Source organism: Zootoca vivipara, chromosome 5 (assembly GCF_963506605.1).
Source record: "Zootoca vivipara chromosome 5, rZooViv1.1, whole genome shotgun sequence".
NCBI classification, from domain to species: Eukaryota; Metazoa; Chordata; class Lepidosauria; order Squamata; family Lacertidae; genus Zootoca; species Zootoca vivipara.
In genome coordinates this window covers 1754624-1771551 of record NC_083280.1, presented here as the reverse complement: position 1 = coordinate 1771551, position 16928 = coordinate 1754624, and the positions used below count along the sequence as shown (strand labels likewise).

General features: G+C 49.7%; 1 protein-coding gene across 7 annotated transcripts in view; it reads right to left on the bottom strand.

The window, feature by feature from the left end:
* TP63 (tumor protein p63) overlaps positions 1-16928 on the bottom strand; it is a 91304-nt gene that overhangs the window by 9665 nt on the left and 64711 nt on the right. For 2 of the 7 annotated variants that reach the window (XM_035132475.2, XM_035132480.2), the window contains exons 4-8: positions 15268-15383; positions 13164-13273; positions 12088-12281; positions 9710-9792; positions 8000-8142 (exon numbers count right to left, since the gene is read on the bottom strand). In XM_035132475.2, the coding sequence (XP_034988366.2) occupies positions 8000-8142; positions 9710-9792; positions 12088-12281; positions 13164-13273; positions 15268-15383 (646 nt within the window). Of the gene's footprint in view, positions 1-1603; positions 2329-7999; positions 8143-9709; positions 9793-12087; positions 12282-13163; positions 13274-15267; positions 15384-16928 lie in introns of those variants that run through there. The other 5 variants (XM_035132477.2, XM_060274255.1, XM_035132481.2 and 2 more) reach the window with 4 other exon arrangements.

Sequence of the window (16928 nt, the reverse complement as noted above, 5' to 3'; positions counted from 1 at the left end):
GAAGAACAAGTCTCCCACTCTGGGATATGCAGCACTCAGAAGGAGGCTCTCCTCATCTCCACAGGACAGGCCAACTTAGCACAGCACAGAGCCATTTCTTGTAAACAGGGGCAGAAGCCAAGTGACCTACTTCTACTTTCTGGGTTGTATGGCAGGCTGTGCCCGCATGGCATTTTCCCACACTCTGTTGTCACAAGATTTAGGTGCAAACCAGAAGTGCAGGAAGCACGAAGCAGAAAAAGGAGGAGGCACCAAGATCTTCTGCAGCTTGCTCACCCAACCCCACCCAACCCTTCACTCTGGGCCGTGTCACCTGGCCCCCTTCCGCTTCAGTTTTATGAGTGTTTCCTGCTCTTCCTCACAAAGCAGACATGGCACTCCTTGGGTTTGCTAGTCGGGTCCTTAGCTGCTTAGCTTCTGCTGTACTACCTGCCCACACTCCCAATACACCAGCAGGGTCAGTATGGGAACCACCACAATCCCTGCAAGGCTTGTGGAGGTGGACTGCACTGAATCAGCATAACTGACACACACACACCTGGAAGAAACCACAACACACTGAGGTTCGAGTATAGTTTGGACTGATGGATTATGGAGAAAACATGAGATGTCGCTTGTGTTTCTGCAAAAATCTAATGTATGCATTAAACACATAGGCAATTGTGCCCATCAGCATGGCTCATGTACTTCACTGGCTATTTAAGCACATGGTCTAAATCGCAGGTGAACCTATAGCTGGCCTTTGCCAACCTGGTGCCCACCAGATATTTTGGACTATGCTGGCTGGGGCTGATGGAACATATGGAACTCAAGTTCATGTTATGTATTTGTGTGACTGTGCAAAACTCAGAAATGACTCCCTTGATGATGATGATGATGATGATTGATTGCAGGAAGCCAAAATCACAAGTCAACATCCAATTTGCACCAGGAGATATTCACGGGGTAAATGTTTGTTCTTTCCTCTGAGATCTAGTGTAGAAAATAACCACGGTTTCTATTATGGGTTTCTGGTCCCTGAAGAGAATGGTTAGTGTCTTAAGACTATTGGTTTCAACAGGTCTACTTTGCGAATTACGTAGTTGGATATCAACCAGTGAGTACTGATAGCCAATCTCAATACTCAGTAACGTTTCCATCTCTGCCTGGATGCTGACAAAATTCTCGCCGTCCAGATTTCGGGATCCTAAAATACCTGGACTCGTTTGTTTCATGAGGGGCACCAATCTGCTAAGGGTTCATGCCTCTGTTTTGCTTTGCTTTAACTCCAGGCAGTTCAAATGGGCATTGATTAAATCACAGAGCAAAAAAAGAAGAATCTCAAGGAGGCTGCATAGTCTTTTTTAAAAATATGGAACATCAGATCCCAAAGGGATGTCTCAGTACCCCAATGCACCTTCCCTCCACAAAAGGTTGACCAATGAAATGCATGCGCCCCTCCTGATTTCTGGGCTTGCCAACCCCCACCAGCATCCTAAGGCTGCTGAATTTTCTCGACTGTGAATAACTGCAGGTAAGGCTGTGTTCAATCATTTGCTACAAACTTGAGGCAATTCCTTGCAGTGAAGGCAAAATGGGAACACAACAGGAACTTTGGAGCAAAAGCCAAAGAATTTCCCCACTCACTTAAGAGGTTCCTGTGTGATCTCTTTTTGCAAACAAAGGTAGAAATGTTGTGAGTGGCAGCGTACAAGTGCAACACCAACTCTGTAGGAAATAAACAGTTTCATCTGATCCACATCGTGCTCATGTCGTCCGTCTGCCCAGCAGGGACAGGCCATCTCAAATCTATACACATTACCAGTCTCTGACCAGCATTAAAAGCACTTAACAGATTTACAATCGAAAGTAAGTTCTCGAGGCCATAAGTTGCACTTCTGTCTTAGCAAGTAAACACACATCTTTAAGATATGCTTGTAGACTGAGACCTGCTCAAAAGAAATCATTTGAAGGCTGAGGGGTGAAAATAGAAGCACCACATTTTACAATGCAGGAAGAAGACAAGGCGGTTCCAGGAAATGGCTACGTCCACAGCTACGGTAGCTGCTGTTCCTGCAAAAGCTTGATCCCTTTGCAGCGCTTTGCTGTCTGCCCCGTTTCAATCAAGCCATTTTGCTCAGTTAAAGCCCCCTTTCCTCCCATCCCCCCTTGCAACAAGGGAGCTGGCCAAAACCTCTGCACACACACAAAAAGACCCTCCCCACTTTGGTCTATGAGTAGACGGAAGAAGGGTTTGTGGGGCTGGAATGCCTGAGAATGGCGTCGCTTCTTTTGGGGGGCTCCCTCCTCGCTTCCGAAAGCTCGCTCCTGAAGCACGCCGAGAGGAGGCTGCGGGGAAGGAACCAGAGAGAGGAGAGGAGATAAAGGACCCATCACCAAGTGTAAGCAGCCACAAAGAGAAATACCTTCATGATCAGAACCCAGAGGAACAGGAGGAGGGAAGAAAAGACTGTGGCAGAACATGGGGTCAGAGAGAAAGAGCAGAGCTTAAGAGCAGACCGTGGGAATCTGTCTTATTCCAAGTCAGATCGCTTGTACATCCAGGCCCGTATTGGTTACTCTGACCGGCGCCAGATTTACATATAGGCTAAACAAGCTCTAGCTTAGGGCCCCACGCTCTTGGGGGCCCCAATTTTTTTTAAAGAAAAAACAACACTGGATGTACATTTCTAAAATATAAGATAAAAAACAAATACAATGAAACCTACATCCAGCAACAGTGTTTTGTATTGTGTAATCTCCTCGGATGTAAGTCATGGGCCCCGTCTGCCAGCCTGCTCCCTCAAATATCCCTGGTTTGCTCCTTTCTATATATAGGGTGCCTCCATTCTGCAAGGACTGGTTGCATGGCCACATGTGCAAATGGCTTTAGGTACCTATGAGGTCCATAAATCACCATATAGCAGACATCCAACACAAAAAGCAGTGACAAAAGACAGCTGGACATAGAAAGGGCCCCATTACCTTCAGTAGCTTAGGGCCTCATCAAACCTAAATCCGGCCCTGACTCTGACTGGGAGCAGCTCTCTGAGATTTCAGATTTTTTGGGGGGGGGGCAGAGACAATTCCCAGACCCACCTGAAGGGGCCATTAGAGATTGAACCTGGGACATTCTACATGAAATACAGAAGCTCTATCGCTCCAGTCTGAAACTACAGGGGGGTGTTTCTGAAAGGATTCCTGCAGAGAAAAGGCCAGGATGCTGTGAGAGCAAAAAAACCCTTTTGTGGGATATACAGGGCTGGCCCTAAGGCAAGGCTGGGTGGCGCAATGCGCCAGGGCGTCAGGCCGCCAGGGGGCGCCGCGCTGCAGCGCCCACGGCAGCTGTGCTGCGCCCGCCAGACAGCTGTGCTGGGAAACGGGGGGGTGCCGGAGGGATCTTTGCGCCACGGCGCCAGATATACTTAAGACGGCCCTGGGGATATAGCTGATTAATTTATGCATACATTCCTGTCCACATGCAACCTGCATGTGAAGCATGGATCAAGTATCGGACAAATCAAAACAGAACATTCTGAGACTTGGGGTGGGGAAATTCTAGAATAGAGGTGTTATCCCAGCTGTGGGAGATGCTGGCAGAAATCTGGTTTGTAAGCCCACCTCGATACACCAAATCTATTTGTTTCAATTATGTCCAAAGCTACTATCGAGCAGGTCTGGCATAGTTGGGAGTATTTATTTGGCGATGTCCCTCGCGCCCTGCAGTATTTAACAAGGGATGTACTGTTCCTTGTTGATGGTGTTATTTTCCAAGGGGTGGGGTGGTTTTAAGACTTAAAAGACTTTCATAAAGGCAGCGTCTACCAAGACACTAGCCCAGCCCAGTTTTGCTGCCTGCCCGGGACTTGCAAAATGGCGGGTGGGGTCATAGTGCGGTCAAAGCACATGGAAGGCTGCAATGCCAAACTAAACGGTTTGGGGTGGCCGGGGGCTCTGAATGGCGAAGGCCCAGTGGGGCATTCTGGCCTCTTCTGGCAGTTCAGAAGGCTTTGAAAGCAGCTCAGGGGCACAAGCAGAGTGCAGACCGGGGACTCTTGCAGACATCTGGGTTTGCAATGTAAGCCTGCAAGGTCTGCTTCAAGGCTCCTTTTTCTATTGCACCAGCTGAAACCATCCCTAATGGATTGAAAGTGAGCAAAGCGGGGAATTGGGGGGGGGGGGGGAGAATTGGCTGCATATTAAAGGAAGCCCAGTGTTGTTGGTGGGCTGTTTTAAAAGGAGGTATAAGTCTCCCCTCGGCAAGCACCTGCAGGCCAATGGCAGAATTCCAGAGAGAATCCTTTGCAACTTCGTTCAGCTAGCTTCAAACGGCAACGTCTGAAAAAGCTTTCAATGTTTGATGGGAAGCCACCAATCTTTAACTGAAGGCATCGGGATGGAAGTAGCACACGAGTCCGTCCTCCTTGCCCTCCCCTGAGCATTTGTGTTGCAGGATCTGCAGTCTGGTGGATTCAGATGAGGAAAATAGTCCGGTTCAAAGAGTCACTGAGATCATGAAGGTATTTGACGCAAAGAGGAGTCAGAAAACCATGCACAGAAGGAAAAGCAGGCAAAAGAAAAAAGCAGGCAAAATCCACTCTCCCGGGCAAGACACAGGTGCAACACTCACAACCCAAAATTTTGAAACCTGTCAAGCAGCGTTCGAAACTCCCATTGTTCTAGGCGCATTTTGAGACAGGGAATTCAATTAGCGTGAGCAGTTTCTGAGCTTTGGGCGCAGTATTGTGCCTAAGATTTGAGATTAAAACTGTAGAGTGGAAGGAAAGGAGGACCTTTTTCTGCCTCCCCACTTCCAGCTACTCTCTGAAGACTGGAGAAGAGACCCTCTTAAGAATATTAGGGGGGTGGGCAGGCGAAGGACTCGGCCATGTGAAAAATGAACATAATATTTTAGCTGCAGTCTATTCCTTTTCAGCTTTGTATTCTTGTTATAAAAAGAGTGTGCCTAGACATTCCAAGGCTCAAAGTGCCATTTGGCTCCTAGCTTTCCTATCTCAGTTTCTAACACTGCCGACAAGCAGTGGCATTTACACAGAGCAGGCAGCCACGCTGACCTCCTGAGGCAACGCCCCCTGGGCAGGACTAAGGGCTCGGCCACACTCCCATTTGTCCCATGCCTAGGAAACAAGGGCTCAAGTGGTTTTTTTTTCTCTTTGCCCCAGAAAACCCACTCTTTAGTGCTAAATTGGAACAAACATCCACAGAAAACCCAATTGCTGTTTGTTCCGATTCAGCACTGGAGATTAGGCTTCCCTGGAGGAAAGCAGTGGGGCAGCTGGAAGTGTGGATAAGCCATAACATTTCCTGTGCAATGCGAGTTGCAAAAATGAGCACATATAATTCGAGCTCCCTTAATGGGGATTGCAGGAAGGGAGAGCTGCTCTTGTGCTGATGTCCTGCTTGCAGGCTTCCCACAGGCAACAGGATGCTGGACTAGATGGGCCATTGGCCTGATCCAGCAGGCCATTCTTGTGTTCTGATAAGAGACCTTGGAAGAACCCTGAAGGTTTTTGCATCCAGAAAACACTACTATTGATGTGGTGTTTTTAAAAAAGGAAATTAGAGGAAGTACTTGGAAAGAAGGGACCCAGGTGGCGCTGTGGGTTAAACCACTGAGCCTAGGGCTTGCTGATCAGAAGGTCAGCGGTTCGAATCTCTGTGATGGGGTGAGCTCCCGTTGCTTGGTCCCAGCTCCTGCCAACCTAGCAGTTCGAAAGCACATCAAAGTGCAAGTAGATAAACAGGAACCGCTACAGCTGGAAGGTAAACGGCGTTTCCATGTGCTGCTCTGGTTTGCCAGAAGCGGCTTTGTCATGCTGGCCACATGACCTGGAAGCTATACGCTGGCTCCATCAGCCAATAATGCGAGATGAGCGCGCAACCTAATGGACCTAATGGTCAGGGGTCCCTTTACCTTTACCTTACTTGGAAAGAACTTCAAGAAAGTATAAATACTGAGTGCACAGATGTGTTTTTGGTTCACACACAGCTCTCCATTGCATTCATCCCAGCTTTCTACAAGAGCCTTGGTCTCTGCGTTAGAGTTTCAAAGAGAGAGGATTCACAGCTTCACTTTTCTGAAATCCCTGCAGAATCCTACCACCGGAGCCCCAAATATAGTAGGAGCTTGCAAGCAAAGAAGCAACACACATTATCATCTGTAGAAGAGAATCCAGCGAGACCGCTGAGTCCAGAGCCTAGAATTACCTAACTGCACAACTAGTCTAGTTTTGCTGTGTGCCTACTGCAATTGGATGCCTGCAATGAGATTTGGGGGGGGGGGGGAAGGGGGAAGGTTTGTTAACTAAGTGGATGGGTTGCTGGTGGTTTGTTTGTTTGCTTGCTTGCCTTTAAAGCAAACAGCCTTAAAAATGCTAGCTTTGCCTACCCGAAGAGCCAAAAACAGCAATTATCACAAAGCAATTTTGTCAGCAGCAGCAAGAGGAAAAGGTTCATTTATTTCAACGCAGCTCTGATTAGGAGAAGACTTCTCCTTCCCTTGTTGGGAAACCCCTGTGCTTCAAGGGGAGTCTTCCAAACCAGCCGAAAACAGACATACGGAGGCCCTGAACAAGCTTGCAGAACTCTTGCTCAAAAGGTACCAAGAAAGGGCTGGCTTCTGGAAAGTCTCTCCCGGGACTGAGAAAGATCAAACGCCCTGGGCGGTTCACAGTTTCCCAAATACAAGTATCCGCTTAACGAATTCCAGCAGAAAGAAGTGTGAGTGTCTGTAGGCGGTTGAAGGATGGATGGTGGCTAATAGATTAAGGTTGAATCCTGACAAGACAGAAGTACTGTTTTGGAGGGGCAGGAGGCGGGCAGGTGTGGAGGACTCCCTGGTCCTGAATGGGTTAACTGTGCCCCGGAAGGACCAGGTGCGCAGCCTGGGAGTCATTTTGGACTCACAGCTGTCCATGGAGGCACAGGTCAATTCTGTGTCCAGGGCAGCTGTCTACCAGCTCCATCTGGTACGCAGGATGAGACCCTACCTGCCTGCGAACTGTCTCACCAGAGTGGTGCATGCTCTGGTTATCTCCTGCTTGGACTACTGCAATGCTCTCTACGTATGGCTACCTTCTACTACCTTCTACTAATCCAGAATGCGGCAGCTAGACTGGTGATTGGGAGCGGCCGCCGAGACCACATAACACCGGTTCTGAAAGACCTACATTGGCTCCCAGTACATTTCAGAGCACAATTCAAAGTGTTGGTGCTCACCTATAAAGCCCTAAACGGTCTCAGCCCACTATACCTGAAGGAGCATCTCCACTCCCATCGTCCAACCTGGATACTGAGGTCCAGCACAGAGGGCCTTCTGGCTGTTCCCTCCCTGTGAGAAGTGAGGTTACAGGGAACCAGGCAGAGGGCCTTCTCGGTAGTGGCACCCGCCCGGTGGAACGCCCTCCCATCAGATGTCAAGGAAATAAACAACTATCTGACTTTTAGAAGACATCTGAAGGCAGCCCTGTTTAGGGAAGTTTTTAATGTCTGATGTTTTATCATTTATTGTTATTATTATTAATAATATTTGGTTGGGAGCCACCAGAGTGTCTGGGGAAACCCAGTCAAGTGAGCAGGGTATAAATAAATTGTTGTTGTTGTTGTTGTTGTTGTTGTTGTTATTCCACCTATCTCTGCTAGCCACAGTCAGAGAGAGCAATGCTTCTGAATACCAGCTGCTGGGAAGCACAGAAAGAGAGAGGGCTCTTGCCCCCAGGCATCTGGTTGGCCCCAGAATCCCACCCACCCACCCAAAACACACTTCTGCACAAAACAACAAGCAAATCCGAGCAGCGAGGCTCATTGACTGACCGTGTTAATAAAGCCAAAGAGATTCTGGCCTGGGTTAGGGATCTGCTAGCGGCAGGCAGCATAGCAAGAGCGATGCTCTCCATGCACATGGAGCGCACCATGGCCACCCTCCCCCTCTCCGTTGCTCTCAAGCACCCCAGCCCAGGTGCTGTTGGGGCAGTCTGCAAGTTGGCTTCCGAATACTCACTGTTTCTGCAACAGGTGCTGGTGTTGTTGTTGTTGCTGCTGCTGCTGCCGGTACGTCTCAATTGTGTGTTGAGGGAGGTATTGCATCAGTTCCAGAGACTCCTTGATCTTCAGCAGCATCTCATACGTCTCCCGGCCTCGCACCTGAGCACAGACGAGAGGGAGGGAGAGACTTAACAGATGCTCAGGGCTGCTGGACCAGACCAGTCCCCCATCTCGTCCAGCATCCTGTTCTCACAAAAGCCAGCCAGGTGTGCCAAGAGGAAGCCCCCAGGCTTGTAGGCCTCCTTCGGGCATCCATTGGGCCACTATGAGAACAGGAGGGTGGTCTTGATCCAGCTCTTCTGATGTTCACATGGTCTTGTTATCAGTACTACTGAGGAATGGCTGCGCAGGGTCAGATTGTGGTCCCTCTGCACACAAAATTAAAAAAAGAAATAAATATCACATAAATGGGGAAATGAGAGTGAATAAACTTAAGCTTGGAAAGATGAGAAATTGAGAGGAAGCAATATTGGCAGATTCATCCACTCGTCTCTGTAGTTGCCATCAACTTATTTAGCCTTATTTATTGATTGCATTTCTATCCCCCCCCCCCCCCCCCGGAGCTCAATTTCTCCCCCTGGTGTACATGATTCTCCCTCTCCTAAATCAATCCCCTCAACAACCCGGTGAGGTAGGTTCAGCTGACAGAAGGAAGTGACTGGGGCCCAAGGTCTCTCCAAGAGCTTCACAATTACTGAGTGGGGATTCGAACCCTCGTCTCCCAGGTCCTAGTCTAACACTCTAGCCATTGCACTGCCATTGGCTCAAGCACCCTGGAATGAGAAGAGAATTGCTCGGTGTTCTGGTGCCAGATTCTGCCAAAGCTCAAAGAGTGAGAGAGATTTCTATTCCCTTTGGCCTTCCCAAGGCCTGGCACAAACTGAGTTGCCCTTGCTTCATGCCAATCATGGCAGAAGATGAGAAATCCACCCTGCTTCTGGCACAACGGATGGGAAGACATTAAAAAGGGTCAGGATCTTTCTCTCCCAAATCAGCATAAATGGGGAGAGAGTTAAGCCACGTCTCCATTTACCCCGCTGATTTCCCCTGGGAAAACCTGTAGTTTTGGCCCTGAATTGGAACAAAAGACAACTGGGTTTTCTACGGATTGCTGTTTGTTTTAATTCAGCACCAATAACGAGGTTGTTTTTTTTGGGGGGGGGGAGCAGAAAACTGCCCAGACCCAGGAGCCTAGGAAGCAGGAGACAGGTGGAAAACTGTTTGTCGAACTATGTTTCCTAGGCACACGACAAGCAGAAATGTGAATTAACCCAAATTCCCCCCACCAGCAGCAGCGGAGCAAGACGATCGGGTGCCTGGGGCGGCGTGTGTGCCCTGCACCCAGGGGCGGGGCCAGCTGCTCATGGGGGTGGAGCCAGCCACGTGGGGGAGGCAGCCAAGTGGGGCCAGCTGGGGCAGGACGCTCTGTGGGGCCTCCAATCAGTCTGCCTGCCTCCTCCCACTCAGCTGCCCTACAGCTGAGGGGCGCACTGGAGGCCCCGCGGTGAGTGCCGCCCAGAATTTTGTCACCCCTCTCACGGGTGACAACCAGGGCGGACCACCCCACCGCACCCCCTTTCTCTGCCCCTGCCCACCAGGAAATGGTTCGGCACAAATGAGACAAAAGGTTTATGCAAGGACAGGGGGGCAGACATGCCAAACTTACTGGTAGGTATAGCAGCTCGTCATCGGGAGTGCGCCGTTTTTTGACCGAAGTCATCTGGATGCCGTGTGTACTCTGCCGGAAGGCTGCCAATAGGGGGAGGGAATGGCAGTTGTCAAATTAAGTCCAAGATCCTATCAGGTGGCTCACAGCCACAAGGAACATGTTTCCTCTCCGTTCTGTTCCACAGAGCACATGCTATGTGGTGAGCTGCCCCATGCTCTCTCTTTTTTGTAGGAAGGGTGGGGTGCGAAAACTCACATCACAAAATAAAATAAAATAAAAAAGACTGCCTCGAACTGTCTCAAGGCCATTGGTCTATTTTGCCCAGTACAGTGGTACCTCGGAAGTCGAACGGAATCCATTCCGGAAGTCTGTTTGACTTCCAAAATGTTTGGAAACCAAGGCACGGCTTCTGATGGAAGCTGCAGGAAACTCCTGCAGCCCATCGGAAGCCGCGTCAGATGTACGGGTTCCAAAGAACATTCGCAAACTGGAACAGTCACTTCCGGGTTTGTGGTATTCGGGAGCCAAAGTGTTCGACGTGCAAGGCGTTCAGGATCCAAGGTACGACTGTACTGGCTTCTCAAACTGGCTACTTAGGAGTTTTCCAGGCCACTGGTTCTCAAAGGGTGTGGCAGGAGAGGGTGGCAAATGTGGCAGGAACACTCAAGAGCATTTAAACATTTCGGTGTAGTATAGTACAGTAGAGCATCAAAGTATTATTATTGTTGTTGTTGCAGAATATGGACAGATATATTTTTGAATATGGTCCAGTGAGAGCTGGACCATAAAGAAGGCTGCTCGCCGAAGAATTGATGCTTTTGAATTGTGGTGCTGGAGGAGACTCTTGAGAGTCCCATGGACTGCAAGAAGATCAAACCGATCCATTCTGAAGGAAATCAGCCCTGAGTGCTCCCTGGAAGGACAGATTGTGAAGCTGAGGCTCCAATACTTTGGCCACCTCATGAGAAGAGAAGACTCCCTGGAAAAGACCCTGATATTGGGAAAGATGGAGGGCACAAGGAGAAGGGGACGACAGAGGACGAGATGGTTGGATAGTGTTCTCGAAGCTACGAACATGAGTTTGACCAAACTGCGGAAGGCAGTGCAAGACAGGAGTGCCTGGCGTGCTATGGTCCATGGGGTCACGAGGAGTCGGACACGACTAAACAACAACAACAACATATTTTTGAAATGAGAGCAAGAGCACTGAGCCCCCCTAAGATCTTCTGATCAAGGAGGGGGGTATATAAATTTAATGAATGAATAAATAAATAAATAAATATTTTAAAAAAGAGCACTGAGTGATGCTGAAGACAATATTGTCGTGAACAAGGACTTTCAATTCTGAGGTTTCTTTGTGTTGTTGAGGAGAGGAGAGTTGGTTTGTCTCAAATGAGACCTCATCTAAATGAGATTACCCAACAAAAGCAAGCTCACGCCTCCCCTTGTCGTTGTATATGTAAGATACACATGTAAGAGTTTAGAATTTTAATTTGGGAATGATTCCTGCTCTTTTGTAGCTACATTGCTTTGCACTGTCTGGATGCCCCATGTGATCTATTGCAGTTGTGTTCTATGTTATGAATCAAGCGCCGCTGGGATTTGTTTCCTTTTGTTTCCCAATGTATTTCTTATCAATAGAAAACTTGGTGTGGCAGGAGCAAATTGTTATTCTGAAAATGGGGCCCAGAGAAAAAACTTTGAGAACCAATGGAGATTTCCCTGGAGATTAAACCTGGAGCCTTATGCTTGTGAGACACCTGTTCCACAGCCAAGCTAAGCATACACCCCGCTTTAAATCTGGGGTTCTGTGAACTGACAGAGCAGATGTCAGGCAAGACTCAGGGCTTCCTTTACTTTTACACAAACCAGAGGCATCTGGTTGGCCACTGAAAGAACAAGGTGATGGGCTGGATCAGGGGTTAGCAAACTTTTCCAGCTGGGGGCCGGTCCACTGTCCCTCAGACCTTGTGGGGGGCTGGACTATATTTTGAAAAAATAATAATAATGAACGAATTCCTATGCCCCACAAGTAACCCAGAGATGCCTTTTTAAATAAAAGGACACATTCTACTCATGTAAAAACACACTGATTCCCGGACCGTCTACGGGCCGGATTTAGAAGGCGATTGGACTAGATCCAACTCCGGGGCCTTAGCTTGCCTACCCATGGGCTGGGTGGTCCACTGGCCTGGCCCAGCAGGCTCTTCCTGTGTTCAACCCATGCTGAAGGGTTCTGTGTGAACCGCAAAGCTTGCACATTCCTAAAGCACTGCCTCCACAAAGCCCCCTCCCCTCTGCTGGTTCTCTGAGCCACGCAGCCGAGCCCCCACCAACCAGCCACAGCCTCGAGCGCCCCCTGCTGGCCTACTTACGCCTCTTCGTACCATCACCATTCTTTGTGCTGTCGGAGACCTGCTGCTTCCGAATGCTGTCCTCGTCGGCTTTGCGGTCCCTGCCCGGGCAAGCGCAGATCCGAGCCTCGAAGCACCGCCGCCCCAGGACTTGCCCGCTGGAGGATGGAGAAAACGGGGGGTCTGTTAGCTCACAGCCACGGGGAGGGCTGGCACTAAAATAAACACAGCGGGCAAGCATTTTATGCACGGAAACGGCAACCTGCAATGAACCCACATATCTGGGAGCCAAGCTCCAGGTTCGCAAACCACTGGACCCAACCAATGCCCCCCGAGTGCCTTAACCCTTGCCTACAGCTGGAGTCTGCCCCATACACCAGCACATGAATGCATCGGTGTGCATGGCTCGTCTTTAAGATTCCAGCCTGTGTGCTTGGACCGATCCAAGGGCCTAGTCCACATCCTTGAGTCTTACTAACTGAAACTGATTTATACATATTATCATAGAACCATGGAATTGTTGAGTTGGAAGGAATCACAAGGGCCACCCAGCCCAGCCCCCCTGCAATGCAGGAATCTTTTGCCCAACACAGCACTCGAACCCACAACCCTAAGATTAAGAGTCTCATGCTCTACCAACAGAGCAATCCCAGCCTTGGACTCCCCCCATTAGTTAGTAGCTTTGTATTCTTGCAATATTTTTATATGTAACTGTATTTTTGAAATATCTAGTTTAATATCTTTTTTGCATGCCACTTAGTGAAATTGCTAATATAGTAAGAAATTAAATAATCAACCGTGCACTGGTGGAACCGGCAATATTTGGCTGCAGTTTATGGGGCAGGACCTCCGGGCACGATTCTCTGCTGCCCTATGATTGTATGACTACACACCCCTGTTTGTGAATTGGGAATTGCTGTGTTTGTGACAACAACAACGAAAGCAATGAAAGCAAAAGCCCCCCTCTGCTTCTGGATCAAGGTGGGTTTTCTTTCTCTCTTGGGACTCATTTTTTGATCTCCCATCAAGTTGCAGTGGCTTCCAAGCCAGAGTCATGCCACTGCTTGCCACACTGAGCTCCTGCTATTGCTACTTACTCTCTGGTTTCAAGTGTCACGATGATAAGAATCGGACGCCTGTTCATGCCCCCGACGCAACTGCTGTTGCACATGAAATTGTACAAGACAGTGGTGAATTCTGTGCCGACCTGGACAGAAGAAAAAAGTCAACTCTGAGTCACGCAGGAAGTGATCAGTTTGCTGAAGGCTGCTCCAAGACACACACACACACACACACACACACACACACACACTCCATAAAGGCCCCCTTCCCTTCCCGTCTCCCAAGTCTCCAAGAGAAACTTGTCTGCTTCACATGTAACGTTAATTCAGACACAGGAATCTGTTTTGTACCAAGTTGGGCTGTAGATCTCCCTAAGGCCAGTCGTGTTTATTTCGACTGGCAGCAGATTTCCAGGTCTTCTAAGTGTGGCAGCAGCTACACTTTGGAACTCCCTGCCTATTGAGATAAGGCAGGCTCCTTCACTTGTACCCTTTCAGCACTCAGATGCTTCAAAAGATGCCACAAGTTTTAATCTGTTTTTAGTTTATTGATCATAGAATTGTATAGGGAAGTTAAAAGGTAAAGGACCCCGGAACAGTTAAGTCCAGTCAAAGGTGACTCTGGGGTTGCGGTGCTCATTTCACTTTCAGGCCGAGGAGCTGGCGTTTGTCCACAGACAGTTTTCCAGGTCATGTGGCCAGCACAGGGCCGGTTCTAGGGGTAGGCTGAGTGGCGCGGGGCGCCGGGTCGGCAGGGGGGCGCTGCACGGCGAAGCCGCATGGAAACCACGCTGCGTGCTGCGCCGGCCCACCAGCCATGGGAAGAAATGGGGCAGGGTGGGGGCGCCGGAGCGATCCGCGCACCACAGCGCCAGGGCGCCCGACCCGCTTAAGTCGGCCCTGGGCCAGCAGGACTAAACTGCTTCTGGTGCAATGGAACACCGTGATGGAAGACCGAGCTCATGGAAATACCGTTTACCTTCCTGCCAGCGCGGTACCTATTTATCTACCGGCACTGACATGCTTTCGAACTGCTAGGTTGGCAGGAGCTGGAACAGAGCAACGGGAGCTCGCCCTGTCGTGGGGATTCGAACTGCCGACCATCCGATCAGCAAGCCCAAGAGGCTCAGTGGTTTAGACCACAACGCCACCCGCGTCCCTAGAATTGTATAGGGACCCCCAAGGCTCATCAGTCCAGCCCCCTGCAATGCAGGAATCTCAACTAAAGCATTTTAACTTTCCAAGGGTCTTAGATTAGTATTTTTCTCATTGATTATTGCATTGTTTTCTCTGTAGACCACTTTGAGGTTCGTTTACTTTGTTTCTTACAGGCAAGCAGTGAATAGATTTTATGAAACAGATAAATTCCATAGCACTTGCTAGCATGCACAGAAGTTGTTTGCTTCTGCTTGCTGAAAGGAAAGAGCAGGGGCAGCAGTGAAATATTAACAATGGTTTAGTGTGGTGTGTGAATGGGCTTATTCTGTTGCATCTGAAGGGACGAGGCAACAGTCCTGTTTAGAAGACCCCAGCCTCCCAACTTGTGGGATATGATACATAAGTAGCAGTCAAATACAGCATTCCTTGTTTTCCTAGAGTGGACATGCAGGTGGATGTTTGGACCAACCAGTTGAAACTTCCTGTTTCCTCCTGGACTGGGACATACTTCCTCTTGCATGTGACTAGAGGTGGGCGTGACCTTACCTGTGCAGGTAACAAAAGCACAAGGGATGCAGTCCTCCTCCCCTTCTTTCCCATCTTCCTTTTGTCATGTGAACTGCAGTGACTGTCAGTCTGCAGTCACTGGGATTAACCCCCCATATGGGGTAGATCCATATGTACATATTTGTAACTAAGTCTGCCTTCTGGGATCCAGCTGTGAACAGAATGTGACTAAACTACTTTTATATACTCTAAACAAGATTGTGGCGTGTTTATTCTTTTAAGAGGGAAATAAGGGAACTTACCAGGAGTCTAATATTTAGAGGCTTAAACAAGCCTGCAACCAACTACCTGCTGTGCATTTAAAAGGGGAATGTAAAACTCTGCTAAGTTATAGAACTTGCTAGTGCAAGTTAGGAAGGATATCAATAAACAATATATCCTCTCCTGCCTCCCTGAACATTCCCACACAACTCACCTGCGGTGGCTCATAAGGGACCAGGACACTCTGCCTGCCAGTGATGGGGTCCTCAACATACTGAGCATGGCTGTTTCCTTCCACTCTGATCAGGTGGCTGGGAGGAGCTATTTGACCTGTGGGTGGGAAAGGAACAAGGTCAGCAAAAGAATCAGCGTTTCGGAGAGAGATAACCCGAGGAAAGCAAGCAAACTCCCACAGTCCAGGGCTCATTTCTTGCTGTAAAATCCCTGCACCTATTGGCATACCTCAACTCCACCTTGGAGAGCTTCCCTAGTGACAGTGGCTGAAATGGACCCGTTGTCAGGAGTATGGGCAGGAGTCAGGCTCTGGGGCCTGTAGTGCTTTGCAGGACTGGGGCCTGCCTCAGCTTGTTCTGGAGAAGCAAGGCATGGCCACACAGGTGGAGACCTCAGCTTGTGCTGGAGAGGCAAGGAGTAGTCTCTCAGGTGAGGCCACTTGTTATCTCACTGCACCTGGTGGCAGGAGCTGGGAGGGATAAAAGCTCAGCATTTCCCTTCAGCTCTTTGCCACAGCAACGCTATCCTTGCCTGGTTGCATCTGGCCTCTTGCTCCTTGGACCCCTGCCTTGCTGCCGCCTTGATTCTTGTTCCTGGATCCTCCGCCTTGCTCCTTGCTCCTTGGACCCTCGCTTTGCCTTCGCCTTGCTCTTGCCCCGTGGACCTTCGCCTTGCTTATTGTTCCTTGAGCCTTCACCTTGCTCCTTGCTCCTGGGACCCTTGTTTTGCCTTCGCCTTGCTCCTCGACCCTTGGACCTTCGCCTTGCTCCTCGACCCTTGGACCTTCGCCTTGCTCCTCGACCCTTGGACCTTCGCCTTGCTCCTCGACCCTTGGACCTTCGCCTTGCTTCTTGTTCCTTGGGCCTTCGCCTTGCTTCTTGTTCCTTGAGCCTTCGCCTTGCTCCTCGACCCTTGGACCTTCGCCTTGCCGACGCCTTGCTCCTTGACTCCCAGACCTTCGCCTCTGCCTTGCTCCTTGACCCTGCGACTGCCTGCTGCTGGACCGTCAACCCTGCACCTGCTCCTGCTTCTACACCACCATCTTGCCTCTGGTCCTGACGCCCGCTGACCGGACCGTGACACCCGTGTTGTGCTCGCTGCCGTCAACTGGCCACTCTATAGCTAGGCTTCATATTGTTACATAAGTGGGGTGCCTGCCCCTCTCTCTGCCAAGCGATGGCGAGAGTCCGCGGGGTTCCAGGCACTCACCCAGGGTCTGTGGTTCCTCTGGAAAAGGGAGACACAGTGGAGGCTTATTAGCCTATTTACACCTTCAGTCTTCATGGAGGGAGTCCAGGATGGCCATTTCAAGAGGGGCTTGTCCCCTACAGCAATGCAGTCAGGGAATCCAAATGCATCTCTCCTAGCCAGCCTTCAGCCAGCCTGCCCAATATGGATCCCAGTCTTTCTTCTCTCCCCTTCTTCTTCTTCTTCTTCCCAGAACACCCTGCTAAAAACCTCTCTTTTCTTGTCACTTCAAACCCACACCCCATCACCATGGCAACCTCTGTCTGGCCAGACTCTCAGATGGGCCGTCAATTCTTTTTGTCTTATTAAAGCCAGGTGAGGCCTTAATAAGGCCTTTTTGTCTTATTTGTCCCAGGTGAGGCCCTGGCTTGGAAAGGAATCTTAGCCTGTACT